The following is a 19,885-nucleotide window of genomic DNA, read 5'->3' as shown; positions in this document are numbered from 1 at the left end:
GTTCAATCCACAGTACCAAAAAAAAGTGGTTTTTTTTTTGGAGCAGTTTTAGGTTCATAACAAAATTGAGAGGAAAGTACAAAGATTTCCCATGTGCCTTCTTCTCCCACCCATCTATACCCTCTTCCGCTGCCAGTGTGTCTCTATGGTAAATGTACCAGTAAATGTGTTACAGTTGATGAAAGTAGGTAGACTCATCATAATCACACAAAGCCCATAGTTTACCTTAGGGTTTACTCCTAGTGCTATACATTCTGTGGGTTTGGATAAATGTATCCATTATAGTATTACTTAACATGTTTTTACTGTTCTGAAAGTTCTGTGTGTTCTCATTCACACATACACCCTGCCATTGCTCATTTTTGTATCATCTGCCATCTCTATAGTTTGACCTTTTTTAGAATATCAAAAATTGGAATTATATCTACTCATTTTTTATTTTTTTTTTGTTGTTTGTTTGTTTATTTTGGTGGTACTAGAGATTGAACCCGGGGTATTGTACCACTGAGCTAAATTTCCAGCCCTTTCTTTTTTATTTTGCTAAGTTACTGAGGATGGCCTTGAATTTACAATCCTTCTGCCTCAGCCTCCTTAGTTGCTGTGATTGCAAGCACCTCCCACCACACCCTGGTCCTATTCAGATATTTCATATAGTATATTTATCGTGCATATGACCCAATGCAATGGGACAAACAACATTCTAGGATCTGGGGATATTGCCATGAGCAAAATTGGAAAAGTCTTTACCCTCATTAAGCTTAATTTGTAATGATAGAAAAAGAATACAATACACACACACACACACACACACAAAGTGAGGTAGTTGGGATGCTTTGTGAAGTAAAGCTAAAATTGGGTAAGAGTTTAGAGATTAGTGATGTTTAATTTTAGATAAGGTAATCAGACAATTTCTGGAATAAGTCAGTATTTGAAAAGAAATCTGAATAAAGAAAGGTGACTCGTGCAATTCTTGAGGAGGAAAGCATTTCAGCCAGAGGACCTGCAGTGAGTGATGGTAAAAAGACAGCAGAGAGGCTATTGTGACTGGAGCTTAGGTGAGGAGAACCCATAGAAAATAAAGACAGAAGTAGCCAGGAGCACTAGTATCACAAGAAAAGGCAGGAGTAGGGGTAGTAGTCAGGGCAGAGCTGAAAAGCATTGTAACCTAGGTAATGTCTTCTGTCTTAGATGTGCTGAGGAATCCTTGGAGATGTTAATTTCAAATTTTAAATGGATTTCATTCTTTAAAGGCTTTTGAATTTTTCTGCTCTTGATTATAGCAGCTATATTTTAGACTTTACATTTCCCTTTTGTTTCCTTTTTTGGAAAGGAAAATAAAATAGTTTTGTGTCACACCAAGTTATCTTTTCTGTCTTCTTTATATCCTTCCTTTGAAGGCTTGTCTTTATATTTTCCTCTTGGCAGTCTCTGTTTTCTAATATACTGCAGTTCACACCTTGCATCCTTTATTTCTGCAAGCAATTGTTTCTTTTTTCCATTTCTAAGAAAAGAAATCCATTTCATAAGAGTCATAGACCTTTTTAGTTAAAAGGGATTTGAAAACTGGGCAACAGTGGTACACACATGTAATGCCATCAATTCATGAGGCTGAGGCAGGAGGATCACAAGTTCAAGGCCAGCCTCAGCAACTTGGCAAGACTCTAATTCAAAAACTTTTATAAAGGGCTGGGAATGTAGCACAGTGATAAAGCTCCGTTCGATCCCTAATACCAAAAAATAAAAAAGGAACTTCAAGAGATCCTTGACTTCATGCAGGTATTCTCCCATTTTATAAGCCAGCCAGCTGAGGTCTAAAAAGTTGAACAATTAGTAGAACAGGTACTGAAATTTGGATTTCTTCTCACCTGAAGTAATAATATTCTTCATTACATCTGCTAGTGTTTAGTGAATACTTTACCAAAGAAGATACAGTCCCTAAGTCCCTAAAGTGAGAAGCCTTGAGATGCCTGATAGAATGGCATTGCTGCTATAGCAGATTGCTTTCATTCATGACTGTGGGTGATGTGCATTCACTTGGGTAAATAAAGATTTAGGGTTTTACTCTTTAGAGCTTTGTATCCTATTTTGGAGGGTGGTCTGAGATGTGTGCTTCCCTTTGGATTTCAACTTGACTTTTCCTGTTTGTTTTCTTTCCCCACCAGAAGAAAAATTTGCCCAAGCAGTGTGTTTTTTGCTTGTAGACCTATACATTTTAACTTACCAGGCTGAGAAAGCATTGCATCTTCTTGCCGTCCTAGAAAAAATGATTTCACAGGGTAACAATAACAAAAATGGGAAGAATGAGGTGAGTGTTCTGAGATAATCAGACTAAAATTTAAAAGTATGATTATATTTGTGGTTATGAAATATTATCTTAACAGCTTTTTTGATATGTAAATTACATAAACTACCTTTTTTTTTTTTTTAAGGTTCCCATTGTCCAGACCCAGTAAACTACCATTTTAAAGTTCAGTGTTTTATTATCACTAATCTGAACATTTTCATCACCTGAAAAAGAAAACCTGTATTCATTATCAGTCACTCCATTTCCGCCTCCTCACAGCTCTTGCAACCACTACTCTATTTCCTGTATTTCCTGTCTCTCTGAATTTGCTTAGGACTAGACATTAGATATTAATGGAACCATGTAATATGTGGCGTTTCATGACTGAGTTCTTTTCACTTACTATGTTTTCAAACTTCCCCTGTGTCATAACATGTGCTTTATTCCTTTTTATTCCATATGAATGTTCCACATTTTTTAAAAATGTATTCATCAGTTTATGTATATTTGGGTTGCTTTCCACTTTTTTGCTAAAAATAATGCTACTGTGAACATACATACACAAATTTTTGTGTGAACATGTATTTTCAGTTCTTTGGGGTATATATTTAGAGGTAGAATCATTGGGTCATACAGTGACTATATGTAGCCTTAGGAAAACTACCCGACTTTCCAAAGTGGCTACACTGTGTTATATTCCCACCAGCGATTCATGAGAATTATGATTTTTCCATATTCTTGCCAACACTTAATGTATTTTTTTTTTAAGAATTTCATTTTTAATTAAGGATGGACATAATACCTTTATTTTGTTTGTTTTTTTATGTGGTACTTAGGATCAAACCCAGTGCCTCATACATGTTAGGTGAGCACTCTACCATTGAACCACAATCCTAGCCCCCACTTAATGTATCTTAAAAAAAAAAAAAATTAGCCATCTTAGTGGGTGCAAAGTGGTGTCTTATAGTTTTGATTTATATTTCTCTACTAACTAAGGATGAATATTGAGCATGAACTGGGCAGGTGACACATGCCTACAATCCCAGCCACTGAGGAGACTGAAGAATCACAAGTTTAAGGCCAGCCTGGGCAACTTAGCAAGACCCAGTCTCAGAAGAAATCAAAAAGGAGTAGGGATGTTTCTCAGTGGTAAAGCACTCTTGGGTTCAATTCCCCAGTACCACAAACAAACAAAAAGAATTGAGACAATGAATTAATCCATAATCTGAAGTTGGGCATTGTGAAGTATGCCAGTACTGTCAACTACTTGAGATGCTGAAGTGGGAGGACCACTTGAGCCCAGGAGTCAGCCTGGGCAACATAGCCAGATCCCACCTCAAAAACAAAATATCCATAATCTGAATAAACAATGTAGCTATCATTAGAGAAAAATTTTATTATTTAAGTTCTTCACAAAGAACATACATTTCTTTCAATTAAGCTTTTCCATGTTCTGCAGAGAGACTTCAGTGGGGGAGAATCAAAGGAAGATCAGTAAAGAAAAGGCTCTAGGGGGAGGAAGGAGGGGAGGAAAAGGGGAAATACTGTGGAATGATATTTGCCAAATCATATTGTTATATTGTGTGCATGAATGAATATATAACAATGAATTCCACTTTTATGTACAAAATATAGAAAAAGAAAAAATATATATCCTCCTGGACCCTGTGGCACATGCCTGTAATCCCAGAAACTCTGGAGACTAAGACAGGAGTATCACAGTTCAAGGCCAACTTCAGCAATTTTGACCCTGTCTCAAAACAAAACTGCAAAGGGCTAGGGATATAGCTCAGTAGTGGGTTGGGGGTAGATCCTGGTCTTTTATTTCTTTTGTATGTGTAGCTGGTTTTAAAGGGGTAGCTCTTTTTTGTGTTTCTGTTCCTACTCCTTGTTGGGTTTTTGTTTGTTTGTTTGTTTTGTTTTTAAGTGTTTGTAGGAAACGAACAAGGTATGGTCAGTACCTTTTGCCTGTATCAGTTCTTGTGGTTTAAAAATAAATATCTAGCATGTTTTGCTTTTTACAACTTATGTGTGTATATAAGGGGTTTCAGTTGTGTAATCATAAACATTCCTAAATATTGTGTAGTCAAAATATTTCATTTTTATGGTCAGTACTTATAATATTTGCTGAAATATAATTTAGTTCAGCATATGCTTGCATGTTCTTCTATGTACTAGAGTGACAAAAACGGAAGCACTGCAGTTCTTACTCTCAAGGATCTTGGGTAGGGAGACATAGATTGAGTAATATCAATTCATGAACAGGGAGGAAGGAGATTAGGGAATGTTTCAGAGGTGTTCAGATGTTTGATTTGGACCTTGAATGATCTGACAGATGAAATAGTAGGAGCAAAGCAAGATAACAATTCTGGCAGGAAAAACAGCACAAAAAGTATTATCTGGTGTGCTACAGAAATTTCTGATAATAAATTGAGTAGTCCCTGAGAAATGTAATGGAAAGCAGCAAGAGTAGAGATGGACAGTAAGTATGGGTCATAGCCTGAAGAACTTTGAACACTTTTCTAGCAAGTTAGGATTTGGTGGTGTTGGCAGTGTCTATAGCAGAGAGTTTCTAAGAAGGAAGTGATATGATCTTGATTTTAGAAAAATAGCCTGGATAATAACCATGCTTTGGGGATTTAACTCAGTGTACTTAGGCCCTTTACCATTGAGCTACATCCACAACTCTTTTTATTTTTTATTTTGAAACTGTCACATTTAGTTGTTGGGACTCATCTCAAATTTGCAATCCTTCTGCCTCAACCTCCTTGGTTTCTGGGATTATAGGCATGCATCACTGATACTACCCAAGCTTTTTAAAAAGAGTTCATTATTATGCTCAACTGTGAGCTTCTCCTAAGTAGTTTTTTGGTGCATTTCAGACTACTGAACTTGAATCTTTTGGGAGTGGGACCTGGGGTTTTGCCTTTTTTGGGGAAGGGGGGTAGGTGGGTGGGGGATCCTGGGTATTTTCCACTGAGTTACACCCCCAGCCTTTTTATTTTTTATTTTGAGACAGGATTTCAATAAGTTGCTGAGGCTGTTCTCAAACTCGTGATCTTCCTGCTTCAGCCTCCTGAATCGCTAGGATTACAGCCCGTAAGCCACCGTACTTGGCTTCATTTTTAAAATACTTTCTAGATGTTTATGTTAACTCACTTGGAATTTAGTTAGTTATGACCAAAAATATTTAATTTTGATTAACTTTGTTTCATCGTCCTGCAGACTGGTAATAATACCAACAAAGATGGATCTAATCATAAAGCTGAAAGTGGAGCTCTGATAGAAGCCGCAAAATCAAAGATACATCAGGTAAATTTTAAAGGATACATCTTCTTTATTTTCTTTTTATAAATAATGAAACAGTGTGAAAAACCACTAAAGCAGTGTATAACTCAATGCTCATATATTTATTTGGCTTTGAAAAGTTAGTTTAGAAGTACATTTATACTTCCAAATACATTTTGCTCTAGATGATAGTATTATTCTACAAAAAATTTGAGATATATGATCTGGAAATATACTGGATGATAAAATTAATTTGTGGAATTTTAAAAGTCACTGTTAATTAACTGCAGATAAGAATTCATAAGATTTTGGGGGGCCCGGGCTGTAGCTGAGTGGTAGAGCACTTGCCTCACGTGCTCGAGGTACTGGGTTCAGTCCTCAGCACCACATATAAATAAATAAATAAAATACAGATATTGTGTCCATCTACAACTAAATAAATAAAATACAGATATTGTGTCCATCTACAACTAAAAAAAAAATTTTTTTTAAACTTGTAAAATTTTTGCTTGGAACTCAAGTATAAATTTTTTTTTATCATATTTTTAGTGTTTTGGAGTATATTCCAACAGTTTGATTTAAAATAGAATACTTAAGAAAAATTTAAACTAGTCATTGCAAGTAACTGGTATAACTATATTGTAAATAAATGAATAAATAAATAAATATTTATTTTAATTTTAATAAAATTAATTTTAATTTCCTTAAGTAGAAAGTAAAACTTTAGCACATGTAAATTATTCATAGTTCTTCAATAGTATCATTTTTCTTTGACAGTATAAAGTAAGAGCTTATATCCAAATGAAGTCCTTGAAGGCATGCAAAAGGGAAATCAAATCAGTCATGAACACAGCTGGAAATGTAAGTTTCTTTTGGACTTTTTTCAGTTTTTGGCATTCTTATTTAGACTGCATAATTATCAGTTTTAAATAATTTATTTTGTGTTGGATGTATAGCTCAGTGGTAAAGGACATGCTTAGCGTGTGTAAGAACCAAATTCAAACTTGCACCAAATCAGTAATTTATCTTGGTCTATTAAATAGACTATCAGATATAAACCTTGATATTATAGAGTTGGGAGGTAACAATTATAGGGTATGCATAGTTTAGTTTATTTTCACTTAAAATTATAACAATTTGCTGGGTGCAGTGGCACACACCTGTAATCCCAGTGGCTCAGGAGGCTGAGACAGGAGGATTACAAGTTCAAAGCCAGCCTCAGCAACTCAGTGAGACCCTGTCTCTAAATAAAAGACAAAATAGGGCTGGGGATGTGGCTCAGTTGGTGTCCCTGAGTTCAATCCCCAGTACTCCCCCCACCCCCACCGTCACCCCTCCAAAAAATTATAACAGTTTGAGACAGGCATGATGGTGCATACCTGTTATCCCAGCAACTCTGGAGGCTGAGTGAGATAGGAGGATTGCAAATTCAAGGCCAGCTCAGAAACTTAATGAGACTCTGTCTCAAAAAGTAAAAAGGGGTGGAGATGTAGTTCCGTGACAGGTAATAGTTCAGTCCCCAGTACCACAAAATAAATGAAGAACGAACGAACTTGGGTGGCAGGAGGGTGTATAACCGTAGTAGAAAACTTGTGTTGCATGTGCAAGGCTCCTGGTTTAATCCCCAGTTCCACTAAAAATAAATTGTAACAAGTATTTTCCCTTTGTGTGTAGCTTTCAATACCTCCATTTAAAATAGCTGCCTAGGGCTGGGGTTGTGACTCAGTAATAGATCACTCGCCTAGCACATGCGAGGCCCTGGTTTGATCCTCAGCACCACATAAAATAAAGGTGTTGAGTCCAATTACAACTAAAAAATAAATGTTTAAAAAAATAAAATAGCTGCCTAGTATTCAGTGAATGGTTTATCACAATTTACTTAAACATTTTGCTAATATTAGGCATTTGTGTTTTTTGTTTATTTTTTCTTTGTTTTTGTTGTTGCTCGGTGTTTTGTTTGTGGTATCACATATCGAACCCAGTGGCACTTAACCACTGAGCCACATCCCAGCCCTTTTTTGGAGAGTGGATACTGGGGATTGAACTTGGGGTCACTTGATCAATGAGCCACATCCCCAGCCCTGTTTTTTGTACTTTATTTAGTTGCACTAAGTTACTTTTGCACCTCAACCTCCTGAGCTGCTGGGATTACAGGTGTGTGCCACTGCACCCAGCCTCCCCAGCCCTTTGCATATTTTATTTTGAGACAGGGTCTTGCTAAGTTGCTTAGAGCCTTGCTAAATTACTAAGGCTAGCTTTGAACTTACAATCCTCCTACCTCAGCCTCCCAAGCCACTGGATTACAGGTGTGTACCACTGTACCCAGCTAGAATTTTTAGTTTTATACTCAAAACCTTTATTAAAGATTTAACAGTCAAGTTATAATGAAAACCTGTCCCTCCCAAATGAGTTTTGGCTTGATGATACCTTAGATTTTTGACTTATATTAGAATATTTGAGCTTTAGTTACTCCTTTCCTCTATTCTCCTCACCATATTATTCTAAAAAACAATTTTTAAGGTGGTGTAGGAAAGAAACAGAACTGTAACCAATCTTAACATTTTTAGGAAAACTGTAAATTTAGAACTGTAAAAGCCAGACAAGATACAGTTTGAAATCTCAGGCAGAATCCTGCTTGATGGCAGGCCCCTGGGATATACTCAATATATCCATAAATTATAAATTGTGAGGACAAGCGTTGTAGAACAATTGAAGGTTAAGAAGGGAAATCCTAAATAGCTAGCTAGCCAGCCATTATCAAACTTTCTTTGTATTTAATCTTTATTTTTGATGAAAGGCATAACCCTGTCATAAAGGAAGCTATAGTCATAGTAGAGAGACAGTGAAAATAAATAATTGGAATGCAGTACAGTAGTTATACCTGAATCAGGGAAAATGTTAGGAAGAAGTGCTGCCAACTAGAATAAGCTTTGAAAACCGTTTTCACCCCTGGAAATTCTGTACCTCTGGGACAGGACCAGGGGCTCTGCCCCAAACTCTTCCAGAGCAGTTAACAAAACCAGGTGGAAGAGGAAGGAGTCACATGCTGCTAAGGTGCCTAATGGTGGATGTGCCTCATAATGCCAGGCTGGGGCTGATAGCAGAGGGTCACCAGAGGGCACCAGCCCACATAATGCCAAGAGGGCCATTGCCACATGTGACCTGCTGACTATAGCAGCCAGGCCATTTTAGGTCTGTTTTTTTATTTATTAGTGCTCATACTTTCTGTACATAAACCTGAGATTTGAAAATAATAAACATCAAATGGCAGAATAAAAAAGAAAAGACTTGTTTCCTTAGTGAACAGAACTCTTGGGTGTTCAGGAAGCAGATCAGAGGAAGAAGTAGGATTTTAGAAGGAAAGCCTATTTTTTTTATCTCTTTTTTAATATATTTTTTTTTAGTTGTAGATGGACACAATATCATTATTTTATTTATTTATTTTTATGTGGTGCTGAGGTTCATACCCGACGCCTTGCACATGCAAGGCAAGTACTCTACCACTGAGCTACAGCCCCAGCCCAGGAAAGCCTGTTTCCAAGCTAAAGTGAATAAATAATAATAATAAGGATTACAGATGCCTTCATAGATGGGTGTTACTATAGTGTTCAAATCTTTGCATGCTTTTAGGCTCCAAAGAAGTACTATTTAGGGGACCTGCCACCATGAGAAACCTTAAAAGTGAAAGATGATATGCAATCCAAAATATGATCTTTGGAACAGCAGAATTATATTGTTTGCAAACAAAGCCTTCCGTCGGAAAATTCTTCCATGTGGAGAATAACTTTTTTTTTTTTTCCATTTGGAAAAGTATTTGAAAGGCATATTTGTATCCTAAGAAATGAGGAAACTCACTAAACGCTTTACTAATCATTAAAATGGAAGATCTAGTTTGTTCTGTCTTTGGCTTCTGGTTAAGCCAGTGGAGATGATGCTTGAGAAGGGTTACTTGAGCCTACAGGTTCAAGGTCAGCCTAGGCAAAATAGTGAGACTCAGTCTCTAAAAATATTAAAACAAAAACTTAAATTGGTTTCCAATTATTAGCATAGTAGACGAAAACAGTCAATTGATACTTTATAGACTGTATTCTCCTCCCCTCCCCCTTTGGTGACACTGGGTATTGAATCCATAGGTACTCCATCATTAAGCTACATACCCAAACCTTTTAATTATTTATTTTGCTGTGCTGGAGATTCCAGGGCCTCATGCATGCCGGTCAAACACACTACCCCTGAGCCACATCCCCAGTCTTCCCTTTTTATTTTTCATTTTGAGACAAAGTCTCACTGAATTACTCAGGCTGTCCTTGAACTTGCAATCCTTCTGCCTCAGTAGGTGGAAGTACAGGTATGTACCACTATGCCTAGCTATATACTGAATTCCTTTTTCTCTTTTGTTCTTCCAATGCTGGGGATTGAACCGAGGGCCTCAATCGAGCAAGTCACTCTTCCGTTGAGTTTTTTATATATATATACCCCCAACCATATAGACTGAATTCTAATGCATATATGTTGTATTAATTTGTTAAGGTAGACCCTTAATCATCCTTTTTACATTTTTAAGTAGACATTTAGTTATCCTATTTACAAAGTGCTTTCTTTCTGACAGGTTTCAATTTCTTAGATTGAGAGAGCAGTGAAAAATTTAAGAGACTATATACAGTTTTATGGGGCTCTGGATGTAGCTCAGTGTAGAGCACTTGCACAGCATGCCCTGTGTTTAATCCCCAGTACTGGGAAAAGAAAAAAATACTTTTTTGTGACCATGTCGTAACCAATTTATATATACTCTTGAGCACATACCTTTATAATATAACTATGGTTTTGCATTACATATCTGAAAACAAATTTTGAATAACTTTTGTATTTGCTTTACAGTCTGCACCCTCTCTATTTCTTAAAAGCAATTTTGAGTACTTACGGGGCAATTATCGGAAAGCTGTGAAACTGTTAAATAGTTCAAACATCGCTGAGCATCCAGGATTCATGAAAACAGGTAAAATAAAATTGTAAAATTTTAGTATTTTTTCCTGACTCTTATACCCCCTGTTGCTTTTTGTTTCCCTTGGAATGTTCTTTTTTTTTTTTCTTTGGTACCAGGGATTAAACTCAAGGGCACTCAACCACTGAGCCACATCCCCAGCCCTATTTTGTATTATATTTAGAGACAGGGTTTCATTGAGTTGCTTAGCGCCTTGCAGTTGCTAAGGCTGGCTTTGAACTTCTCCTGTCTCAGCCTCCCAAGCCGCTGGGATTACAGGCCTCGCCACTGCACCCCAGCCTTTTTGCTAATTTTTTTTTTTTTTGAGAGAGAGAGAGAGAGAGAGAATTTTAAATATTTATTTTTAGTTTTCAGTGGACACAACATCTTTATTTTATTTTTATGTGGTGCTGAGGATCGAACCCAGCACCCCGTGCATGCCAGGCAAGCACGTTACTGCTTGAGCCACATCCCAGCCCTTTTTGCTAATTTTTAAAATGAAAATTTTTTACTATTTCTGCTGCAGGAGTTTTAGTTTATGGCTTGCTTGTATTTCAGAAGAAGACTCATTACTTCTTTACTTTTCTTTAACTTCACTTGCTCTTTCATTTTGTTTTTTAATACTGGCTTAGAAATAACATATGGGAGCCAAGCATGGTGGCACACACCAATGATTCTCACTTCTGGGGAGACCAAGGCAGTAGGATCATAAGTTTGAGGCCAGCTTGGATAATTTAATAAGACCTGTCTTAAAATTTTAAAAGGCTTAGGGCCAGGCCTGGTTGTGCACACCTGTAATTCTAGCGACTCAGGATGCCGAGGCAGGAGGATCACAAGTTCAAAGACAACCTGGGCAGTTCAGCAAAACTCTGTCTCAAAATAAATAAAAAGGGCTGGGATTGTAGCTCAGTAGTGGAGCAGCCCTGGTTTCAGTCCTCCATACAGTAAATACATACATACATAAATACATACATACATAAATGGAATCAGGATTAGGTGTATAGTTAACTAGTCAACAGTTATGGTGATTTAATGGGATAGATTTTTGTATAGTTATACATGTATTTTGTGTATTGATTTTTTTTTAGATATTGATGGACCTTTATTTTATTCATTTATTTAGATGTGATGCTGAGAATCCAGACTCACACATGCTAGGCAAGCTCTTTACCACTGAGCCACAACCCCAGCCCCCGTATTGATATTTTGAAATCTTTAATTTGCTTCCTATATACAAACATTTTTTGCTGTTGATAAAGCATGTTGTTAGAGAATATTTGGAAAACAAGATTTTTCTTAAATTGTATACAATGCTACTTACCCAGAAGCAATCTCCTACTTTTCCTTTCTTTTTTAATACGTTTATTTTATTTATTTTCATGTGGTGCTGAAGAGCAAACTCAGTGCCTCCCACATGCTAGCGAGCGCTCTACCGCTGAGCCACAACTCCAGCTCTCCTACTTTTTCTAAGCTTCGTTTTTCTTTCCTTTTTTTTCAATGCTGAGAATCAGACCTCAAGCCTGCTAATAAGAGCATATTCTACCATGAGCTAAATTTCCAGCCGCACCACCCTACCCTTTTCAGGGGCTCTCAACTATTAAGCCACATCCCCAGCCCTATTTTGTATTTTATTTAGAGACAGGGTCTTACTGATTTGCTTAGTGCCTCGCTTTTGCTGAGGTTGGCTTTGAACTCTTTATTCTCCTGCCTCAGCTTCCCAAACCACTGGAATTACAAGTGTGTGCCACCACACCTGGCTTGTGTTTTATTTTGAGACAAGGTCTCGCAAATTGTTTGGGGCCTTTCTAAATTACTGAAGCTGGCCTTGAGCATGAGATCCTCCTGTCTCAGCCTCCCAAACTGAGCCGCTGGGGTTAAGGCATGCACCACTACACCTGGCTTCCTTTTCTCTTTTAAAACATTGTTATTTCTTAATTTAAAACTATACCAGCCTTTAGTTTTTACTGTTAACTAATAAATGTCCTAATTATGAATTTTTTCATTCTAGTCAGATATATGATTAAAGATATGGACTGGGGCTGGGGATGTGGCTCAAGCAGTAACGCATTTGCCTGGCATGCGCGGGGCACTGCGTTCCATCCTCAAACCACATAAAATAAAGATGTTGTGTCCACTGAAAACTGAAAAATAAATATTAAAAAAAAAAAGGTATGGACTATTCAGCAAATTATCTTAGAATGTTTGGGGAGCCATTTAGAAAAAGAAAACTAAAACTTGGATTACTTTCATTACACCAAAGTAAAATATGTTGAGATGAAGAATTAAAATATAAAAACAAAATAAAAAAAACAGCAAAAGAAAACTCTGATGAGTGTGAATATACTTTGTATACAACCAGATATATGAAAAAATGTGTTCTATATGTGTAATAATAATTGTAATGCATTCCACTATCATATAAATAAAATTAATTAGATTTAAAAAATAAAATAATTGTATAGTTATAAAAAAAGAAAACTCTGATGAGTAGTTTAATTTTGTGATAGGGAATGCTTAATTAAGAAATATAGAGTTTAGAAAAGATTGTTAAGATTTTGACCACATACAAATGTTAAACATTTTTATGTCAAAACCAAACATATATATATTGAACCAAGTCACAAAACATGACAAATAGAAGTGGGCAAAAATATTTGAAACAGATGTGACAGAATGTGTCTATAACATGCAAGTCAGCTGGTAAGCAATAGGAAAAACGTCTATAACTAATTTTTTTTTTTTTTTTAGTTGTAGTTGAACACAATACCTTTATTTTATTTATTTATTTTTATGCAGTGCTGAGGATCGAACCCAAGGCCTCACACATGCTAGGCAAGCACTCTATCACTGAGCCACAATCCCAGCCCTTTAACTAAATTTTTAAACCAGATAAAAGACAAGACAAGATAGTACAGGTGAAGAAATGTGAATGACCACCAAACATGTGAGAAGATGGTCCATCCACGCTCATGTTTATTTGAAGAGGTTTAAATTAAAATAACAGTAGAAGCTGGGCACAGTACTACATGCCTGTAATCCTAAGCAACCTGAAAGGCTGAAGCAGGAAGATTGTAGGTTCAAGATCAGCCTCAGCATTTTATTCAGGCCCTAAGCAACTTAGGGAGAACCTGTCTCAAAATAAAAATTAAAATGAGCCAGGATGTAGCTCAGTGGTAAAGCAACTCTGGGTTCAATCCCTGGTACTAAGAAAAGAAAAATAGGGCTGGGGATGTGGCTCAAGCAGTAGCCGCTCACCTGGCATGCGTGCAGCCCGGGTTCAATCCTCAGCACCACATACAAACAAAAGATGTTGTGTCCGCCAAAAACTGAAAAATAAATATTAAAAAATTCTCTCTCTCACTCTCTCTCACTCTTTCTTTAAAAAAAAAAGAAAAGAAAAGAAAAATAGAATTTAAATTTTTTTCAGATATTTTCTGAGTCTTAAATATGAAATTGCAAAATTAACTTATACTCCATGAGCCTGCTTCTTTCATGAGAGACATCAAGAGTAAAATATTTTCTGTAGACAGATTTATTTGTATGTTTCTTAGGTGAATGCTTGAGATGCATGTTCTGGAATAATCTTGGTTGCATCCATTTTGCCATGAGCAAGCACAATTTGGGAATTTTCTACTTTAAGAAGGCTCTTCAGGAAAATGACAATGTCTGTGCACAACTCAGTGCAGGTAGCACTGATCCAGGTAAGCCCAGCACTGGGGGACATTTCATATTTACTGATTTTTGACCAGCATCTGGTCAAAATATATGCTGTGTGGACCTACATACAAGTAACACTGATTCTGCCCAACAAGCTGGGGATTTTTCGTAAATACTGCTACTTTGAATAACAAAGCATTTCACATCAAGGTTCCATGTAATATGAATATTAAGTATATTATATGGATCCTTGATGTCTGAAGTAATTTTGAATGATTAAAAGAATTGTTTCAAGCTGGGCACAGTGACATAGGCCCATAATCCCAGCTACTGAGGAGGCTGAGGCAAGAGGATCAGCCTTGGCAACTTAGTGAGACCTCTCTAAAAATAAAAAAGTAGCATGGGGCAGAGGCACTGAGGATGTAGCTCAGCAACAGTAGACTGTCCCTGGGTTCTATCCCTAGTACCACAAAAAGAAAGAGAAAAAAAAAAAACTAACTAAGCTACATGCAGTTTTTCATGGACTATAAAATCTGTAATGTGGCATGGTAATATGAACCATATCTATTTACTCAAAATTAATTTTTTTCTGTTTGTTTTTTACAGTACAGGGGATTGAACCTGTTACCTCAGGCATGCTAGGCAAGCCCTCAACCTCTGAGCTACATCCTCAGACCTTTTTTTTTTTTTTTTTTTTTTAAATCTTATTTTTGACATAGGATCTAAATTGCCTAGGCTGCACTCAAATTTAGGATCCTCCTGTTTCCATCTCCTGGGATTACAGGTGTGCCACACTACACCCCACTAAAATTAGTTTTCTTGACTGTTTCAAACTAGCTTTATTTACAGGTTCTTTGTGGAGTTTCACATGTGATACCATTAGAAATATCTGACAACTTTAAGCAAATTCCTGACATTTATTCTTTAACATTCATATTACATGGATCCTTGATATGAAATGCTTAAAATCAAGCCATTGACAACTGCTTAAAATAATAATAAAAACCTATTTAATTGATGGAAAATGTATATTTTTTTATTTTTTTCATGGTTATAGATGGACAGCATGCTTTTATTTTATTTGTTTATTTTTATGTGGTGCTAAGGATCGAACTCAGTGCCTCACACATGCTAGGCAGGCACTCTGCCACTGAGCCACAGCCCTAGCCCTAGAAAATGTATTTTAAATGACAAATGATCCTATTCCCCCCCCCCCCCACACACACACACACACACACAGTACTGGGGATTGAATGCAGGGGCACTTTACCATTGAGCCATATCCCCAGTCCTTTTTATTTTTTGAGACAGAGTCTCACTAAATTACTGAGGCTGGCCTTGAACTTGAAATCCTCCCTGCCTCAGCCTCCCAAATTACAGGAATTACAGCAGGTACCACCATACCCAGCCTGCTCTTATTTTACTACTAGGATTCGTTGAATAAGTGATAGCACATAATAAAAAAATTAACAAAGCAGAAAATCTAAAAAGAGTAGAATCTTCTTATAAGCTCTGAAGATGTGGAAAGGTACCATAAGCTTCAAAGGAGTGAAAGTGATTCCTGTGTCTTACCTTTGTCTCCCTGGAGCATTATTACCTGAGAAGCTGGTACATGAGTGGAGATACTCTGGCCCTGCCCCTTAGACAACTGAGATGATTCTAGAGAATATTTATGGGTTTGGGGATGGAGATTCCCATTGGTGAGAGCTCTTGCAATTTCAAAGTATGGTTATTGGTATTAAATATAGTAGTATTTAAATATATAGTGGAGTAAATATTTTTCAATGTAACTGTTACTTTAATGATTTATTCTCATCAAATTTTTATAACTAGGCAAAAAATTTTCAGGAAGACCCATGTGTACGTTACTAACCAACAAGAGGTATGAGTTGCTGTATAACTGTGGAATTCAGCTTCTTCACATTGGAAGGCCTCTTGCTGCCTTTGAGTGTCTGATTGAAGCTGTTCAGGTTTATCATGCAAATCCCCGCCTTTGGCTACGGCTGGCTGAGTGCTGCATTGCTGCCAATAAGGGGGTGAGTGCTACTGGGTGCCATTTCAAACCCCCTTTTCTCTTCCCCGAAACTTGTTACATAGAAAGCAAAAAAAAAAAAAAAAAAAAAAACAACTTTGGAACATGTAAGACCTCATTTCTTTTTTAAAAAAAATAAATTTACTTATTTATTTATTTATTTCCCCTGGTATTAGGGGTGGAACCTAGGGGCACTCTACCACTGAGCTACATTCCCAGCCTTTTTTATTTTTAAATTTTGAGACAGGGTCTCACTAAATTGCTGAGGATGTCCTTGATCATGTGATCCTCCTACCTCAGTCTCCCAAGTAGATGGAATTACAGGCGTGAACCACCTTGCCCAGCCTGATTTCCTCTTCAGTCCTCATTGAATTTGTAAAGATGGTCTACTGTTTTTTAATAGTTGGGGAGAAATTTAGTTTTTAAAAGTCCTTTGTTAACACTGATTCTTGGTAAGTTTGGCAACATTCAAGAGTTGAAGCTTGTAAGAAGACAATGTCTGTTGGAATAGAGATCCAGCTGCTAGGGTGAGGCCATTCCATCTGATAATGTGATTAATATTTTGTGTATACCCAATAATTAGTGAAGGGTTGATAATAGAGTGTGGAAAGAACTTCCTGATGGCACATGTCTATAATCCTAGCAAATTGGAAGGCTGAGGCAGGAGGATTGCAAATTCAAGGCCAACCCTGGCAATTTAGCAAGACTCTGACTCAGAACAAAAAATAAAAAGCTAGAGATATGGCTCAGTGGTAGAGTACCCCTGAGTTCAATCCCTAGTACCGTGCCAAAAATATATATATATATATAGACTGCATTAAACTGCACATTTACTTCATTGCCTTGGAATTTTACTTCTGTTTCAATAAATAGTAATAGAATTTATAAATTACCAGGCTGTTGTCTCTACATTTGTCCACAGTGGTATGAGACTAGACTAGCTTACATTGACATTATCTCCATACGGCAGTTGGTGGATGCTTTTTAGATCTCAAACTGAGAGAGGTTAGTAGGAGGTAGGAGAAGGACAGTTTATATCAGAATCAGAATAACTAAATGTTTGTATCACCTCATATCTTACCCCCCCTACACACACCCTTCGAGTGCTGTCTGGATGTGTTAAGGTTGGGGAAGTGTGAGATCTTGAAGCTTAGAATGACATGCCTGCCTGCCATAGGCAATACAGGATATGGAAGCTCTTCTGCTAAGCAAACTCTTCCTGAGGGATAGTATGAGAACTAAGAATTATGTTTGCCTGCCACACACAGTACTCAAGTATTGTTTGTGATTTGAGAATACCAAAGGAGGAAGAGACCTCAGTGATATCTTTGAAAGGTCTTTTTTGTTGGGGGCGGTGGGGTACTGGGGATTGAACTTGGGTCACTCAACCACCAAGCCACTCCTCAGCCCTATTTTGCATTTTTTTTAGACACAGGGTCTCAGTGAATTGCTTAGTGCCTCACTGTTGCTGAGGCTGCCTTTGAACTTGCAATCCTCCTGTCTCAGCCTCTGGAGCCACTGAGATTATAGGCATGCACCACCACACCTGGCTCTTTGAAGGGTTTTATTAATACCTTTAATTGTACTTTGCTTTTTAAGAGAATTTTCTCATTGGATTTTTTTTAAGTTGTTGATGGGCCTTTATTTATTTATTTATAAGAATCAAACCCAGTGCCTCACACATGCTAGGCAAACACTTTACCACTGCAATCCCAGCCCCTTAGATAATTTTTAAATTAACTGACAATTCTAGTCAAAATTTATACTTCTTAAAAATAAGACGATCTCTAGAAATTGCCTTTCTCTTTATTCCATTCACAATTCTAAGTATTGAGGGCCTTTCTATACTTTCTGAAAATTAGAGAGTTTCTTCTTCCTAGGACTAGAGAAATATAGTAAGGTTTATTGTCTTTTTAAGTTACTTATTTTTATATAAAAATAGTACTTGTAGGATGATATTTATTCTCTGAATTTCATCAGGCACATAGTCTTTGTCCTCCATCATCTTCTAGAAAGTTCTAAATTTGTTTTATTTGGGGGGTTTGGGGCAGTAGGAATTGAACCCAAGGGAATTTACCACAGAGCTGCATCACCATTCGTTTTTATTTTTTATTTTAGCGTGAGAGTATAACTCGGTGGTAGAGTACTTGCCTGGCATGTGTAAGGCCCTGGGTTTCATCCCCAGCACCATAAAAATAAAATAATTTTCTATCTTTGACTGTACTTTTCTTCTTTCTACAAAAGATTTAAGGAGACCTGAAGGACAGTAAAGACATCTCCAACTCACTGTCAAATAAAATAAAGTCACAGCACAAAATCCCAGTGGGAAAATTAGAAGCTCTAAATAAAATTCCATTAAATTATTTTTATTTAGTCAGGCCAAAAGCAAAGCAGTTGCTGAACAAATTCAAGCAAATGTTTCTTTTCTTTGGTGGAGGGTACTGGGATTGAACCCAGGGGTGCTTACCCACAGAGCCACATCCCCAGCCCTTTTTATTTTTTGAGACAGGATCTCGCTAACTTGCTTAGGACCTCACAGAGCAGCCTCCCAAGTAACTAGAATTATAGGCATGCACCACCATGCCTGACAAATCTAAACTAGTTTTAAATTTAAAAGTAACTTATTAGGGCTGGGGATGTGGCTCAAGTGGTAGCACGCTCACCTGGTATGCATGCAGCCCGGGTTCGATCCTCAGCACCACATACAAACAAAGATGTTGTGTNAGCATCCAGGATTCATGAAAACAGGTAAAATAAAATTGTAAAATTTTAGTATTTTTTCCTGACTCTTATACCCCCTGTTGCTTTTTGTTTCCCTTGGAATGTTCTTTTTTTTTTTTCTTTGGTACCAGGGATTAAACTCAAGGGCACTCAACCACTGAGCCACATCCCCAGCCCTATTTTGTATTATATTTAGAGACAGGGTTTCATTGAGTTGCTTAGCGCCTTGCAGTTGCTAAGGCTGGCTTTGAACTTCTCCTGTCTCAGCCTCCCAAGCCGCTGGGATTACAGGCCTCGCCACTGCACCCCAGCCTTTTTGCTAATTTTTTTTTTTTTTGAGAGAGAGAGAGAGAGAGAGAATTTTAAATATTTATTTTTAGTTTTCAGTGGACACAACATCTTTATTTTATTTTTATGTGGTGCTGAGGATCGAACCCAGCACCCCGTGCATGCCAGGCAAGCACGTTACTGCTTGAGCCACATCCCAGCCCTTTTTGCTAATTTTTAAAATGAAAATTTTTTACTATTTCTGCTGCAGGAGTTTTAGTTTATGGCTTGCTTGTATTTCAGAAGAAGACTCATTACTTCTTTACTTTTCTTTAACTTCAATTGCTCTTTCATTTTGTTTTTTAATACTGGCTTAGAAATAACATATGGGAGCCAAGCATGGTGGCACACACCAATGATTCTCACTTCTGGGGAGACCAAGGCAGTAGGATCATAAGTTTGAGGCCAGCTTGGATAATTTAATAAGACCTGTCTTAAAATTTTAAAAGGCTTAGGGCCAGGCCTGGTTGTGCACACCTGTAATTCTAGCGACTCAGGATGCCGAGGCAGGAGGATCTCATGCTCAAGGCCAGCTTCAGTAATTTAGAAAGGCCCCAAACAATTTGCGAGACCTTGTCTCAAAATAAAACACAAG

At 37.2% G+C, this 19,885-nt stretch overlaps 1 protein-coding gene across 5 annotated transcripts in view; it reads left to right on the top strand.

The window, feature by feature from the left end:
• The window catches only part of Cnot10 (CCR4-NOT transcription complex subunit 10), a 71,800-nt gene that overhangs the window by 12,144 nt on the left and 39,771 nt on the right, over positions 1 to 19,885 (top strand). For all 5 annotated transcript variants that reach the window (XM_015489542.2, XM_015489541.2, XM_048795497.1 and 2 more), the window contains 6 exons: positions 2,163 to 2,305; positions 5,510 to 5,596; positions 6,350 to 6,433; positions 10,451 to 10,568; positions 14,105 to 14,254; positions 16,044 to 16,246. In XM_015489542.2, coding sequence (XP_015345028.1) covers positions 2,163 to 2,305; positions 5,510 to 5,596; positions 6,350 to 6,433; positions 10,451 to 10,568; positions 14,105 to 14,254; positions 16,044 to 16,246 — 785 coding nt within the window. The remainder of the gene's footprint in view (positions 1 to 2,162; positions 2,306 to 5,509; positions 5,597 to 6,349; positions 6,434 to 10,450; positions 10,569 to 14,104; positions 14,255 to 16,043; positions 16,247 to 19,885) is intronic.

This window comes from Marmota marmota, unplaced genomic scaffold, assembly GCF_001458135.2.
Source record: "Marmota marmota marmota unplaced genomic scaffold, marMar, whole genome shotgun sequence".
Lineage (NCBI taxonomy): Eukaryota > Metazoa > Chordata > Mammalia > Rodentia > Sciuridae > Marmota > Marmota marmota.
Note: the sequence above shows the minus strand (reverse complement) of the source record. Positions and strands in the feature narration are given on the sequence as shown.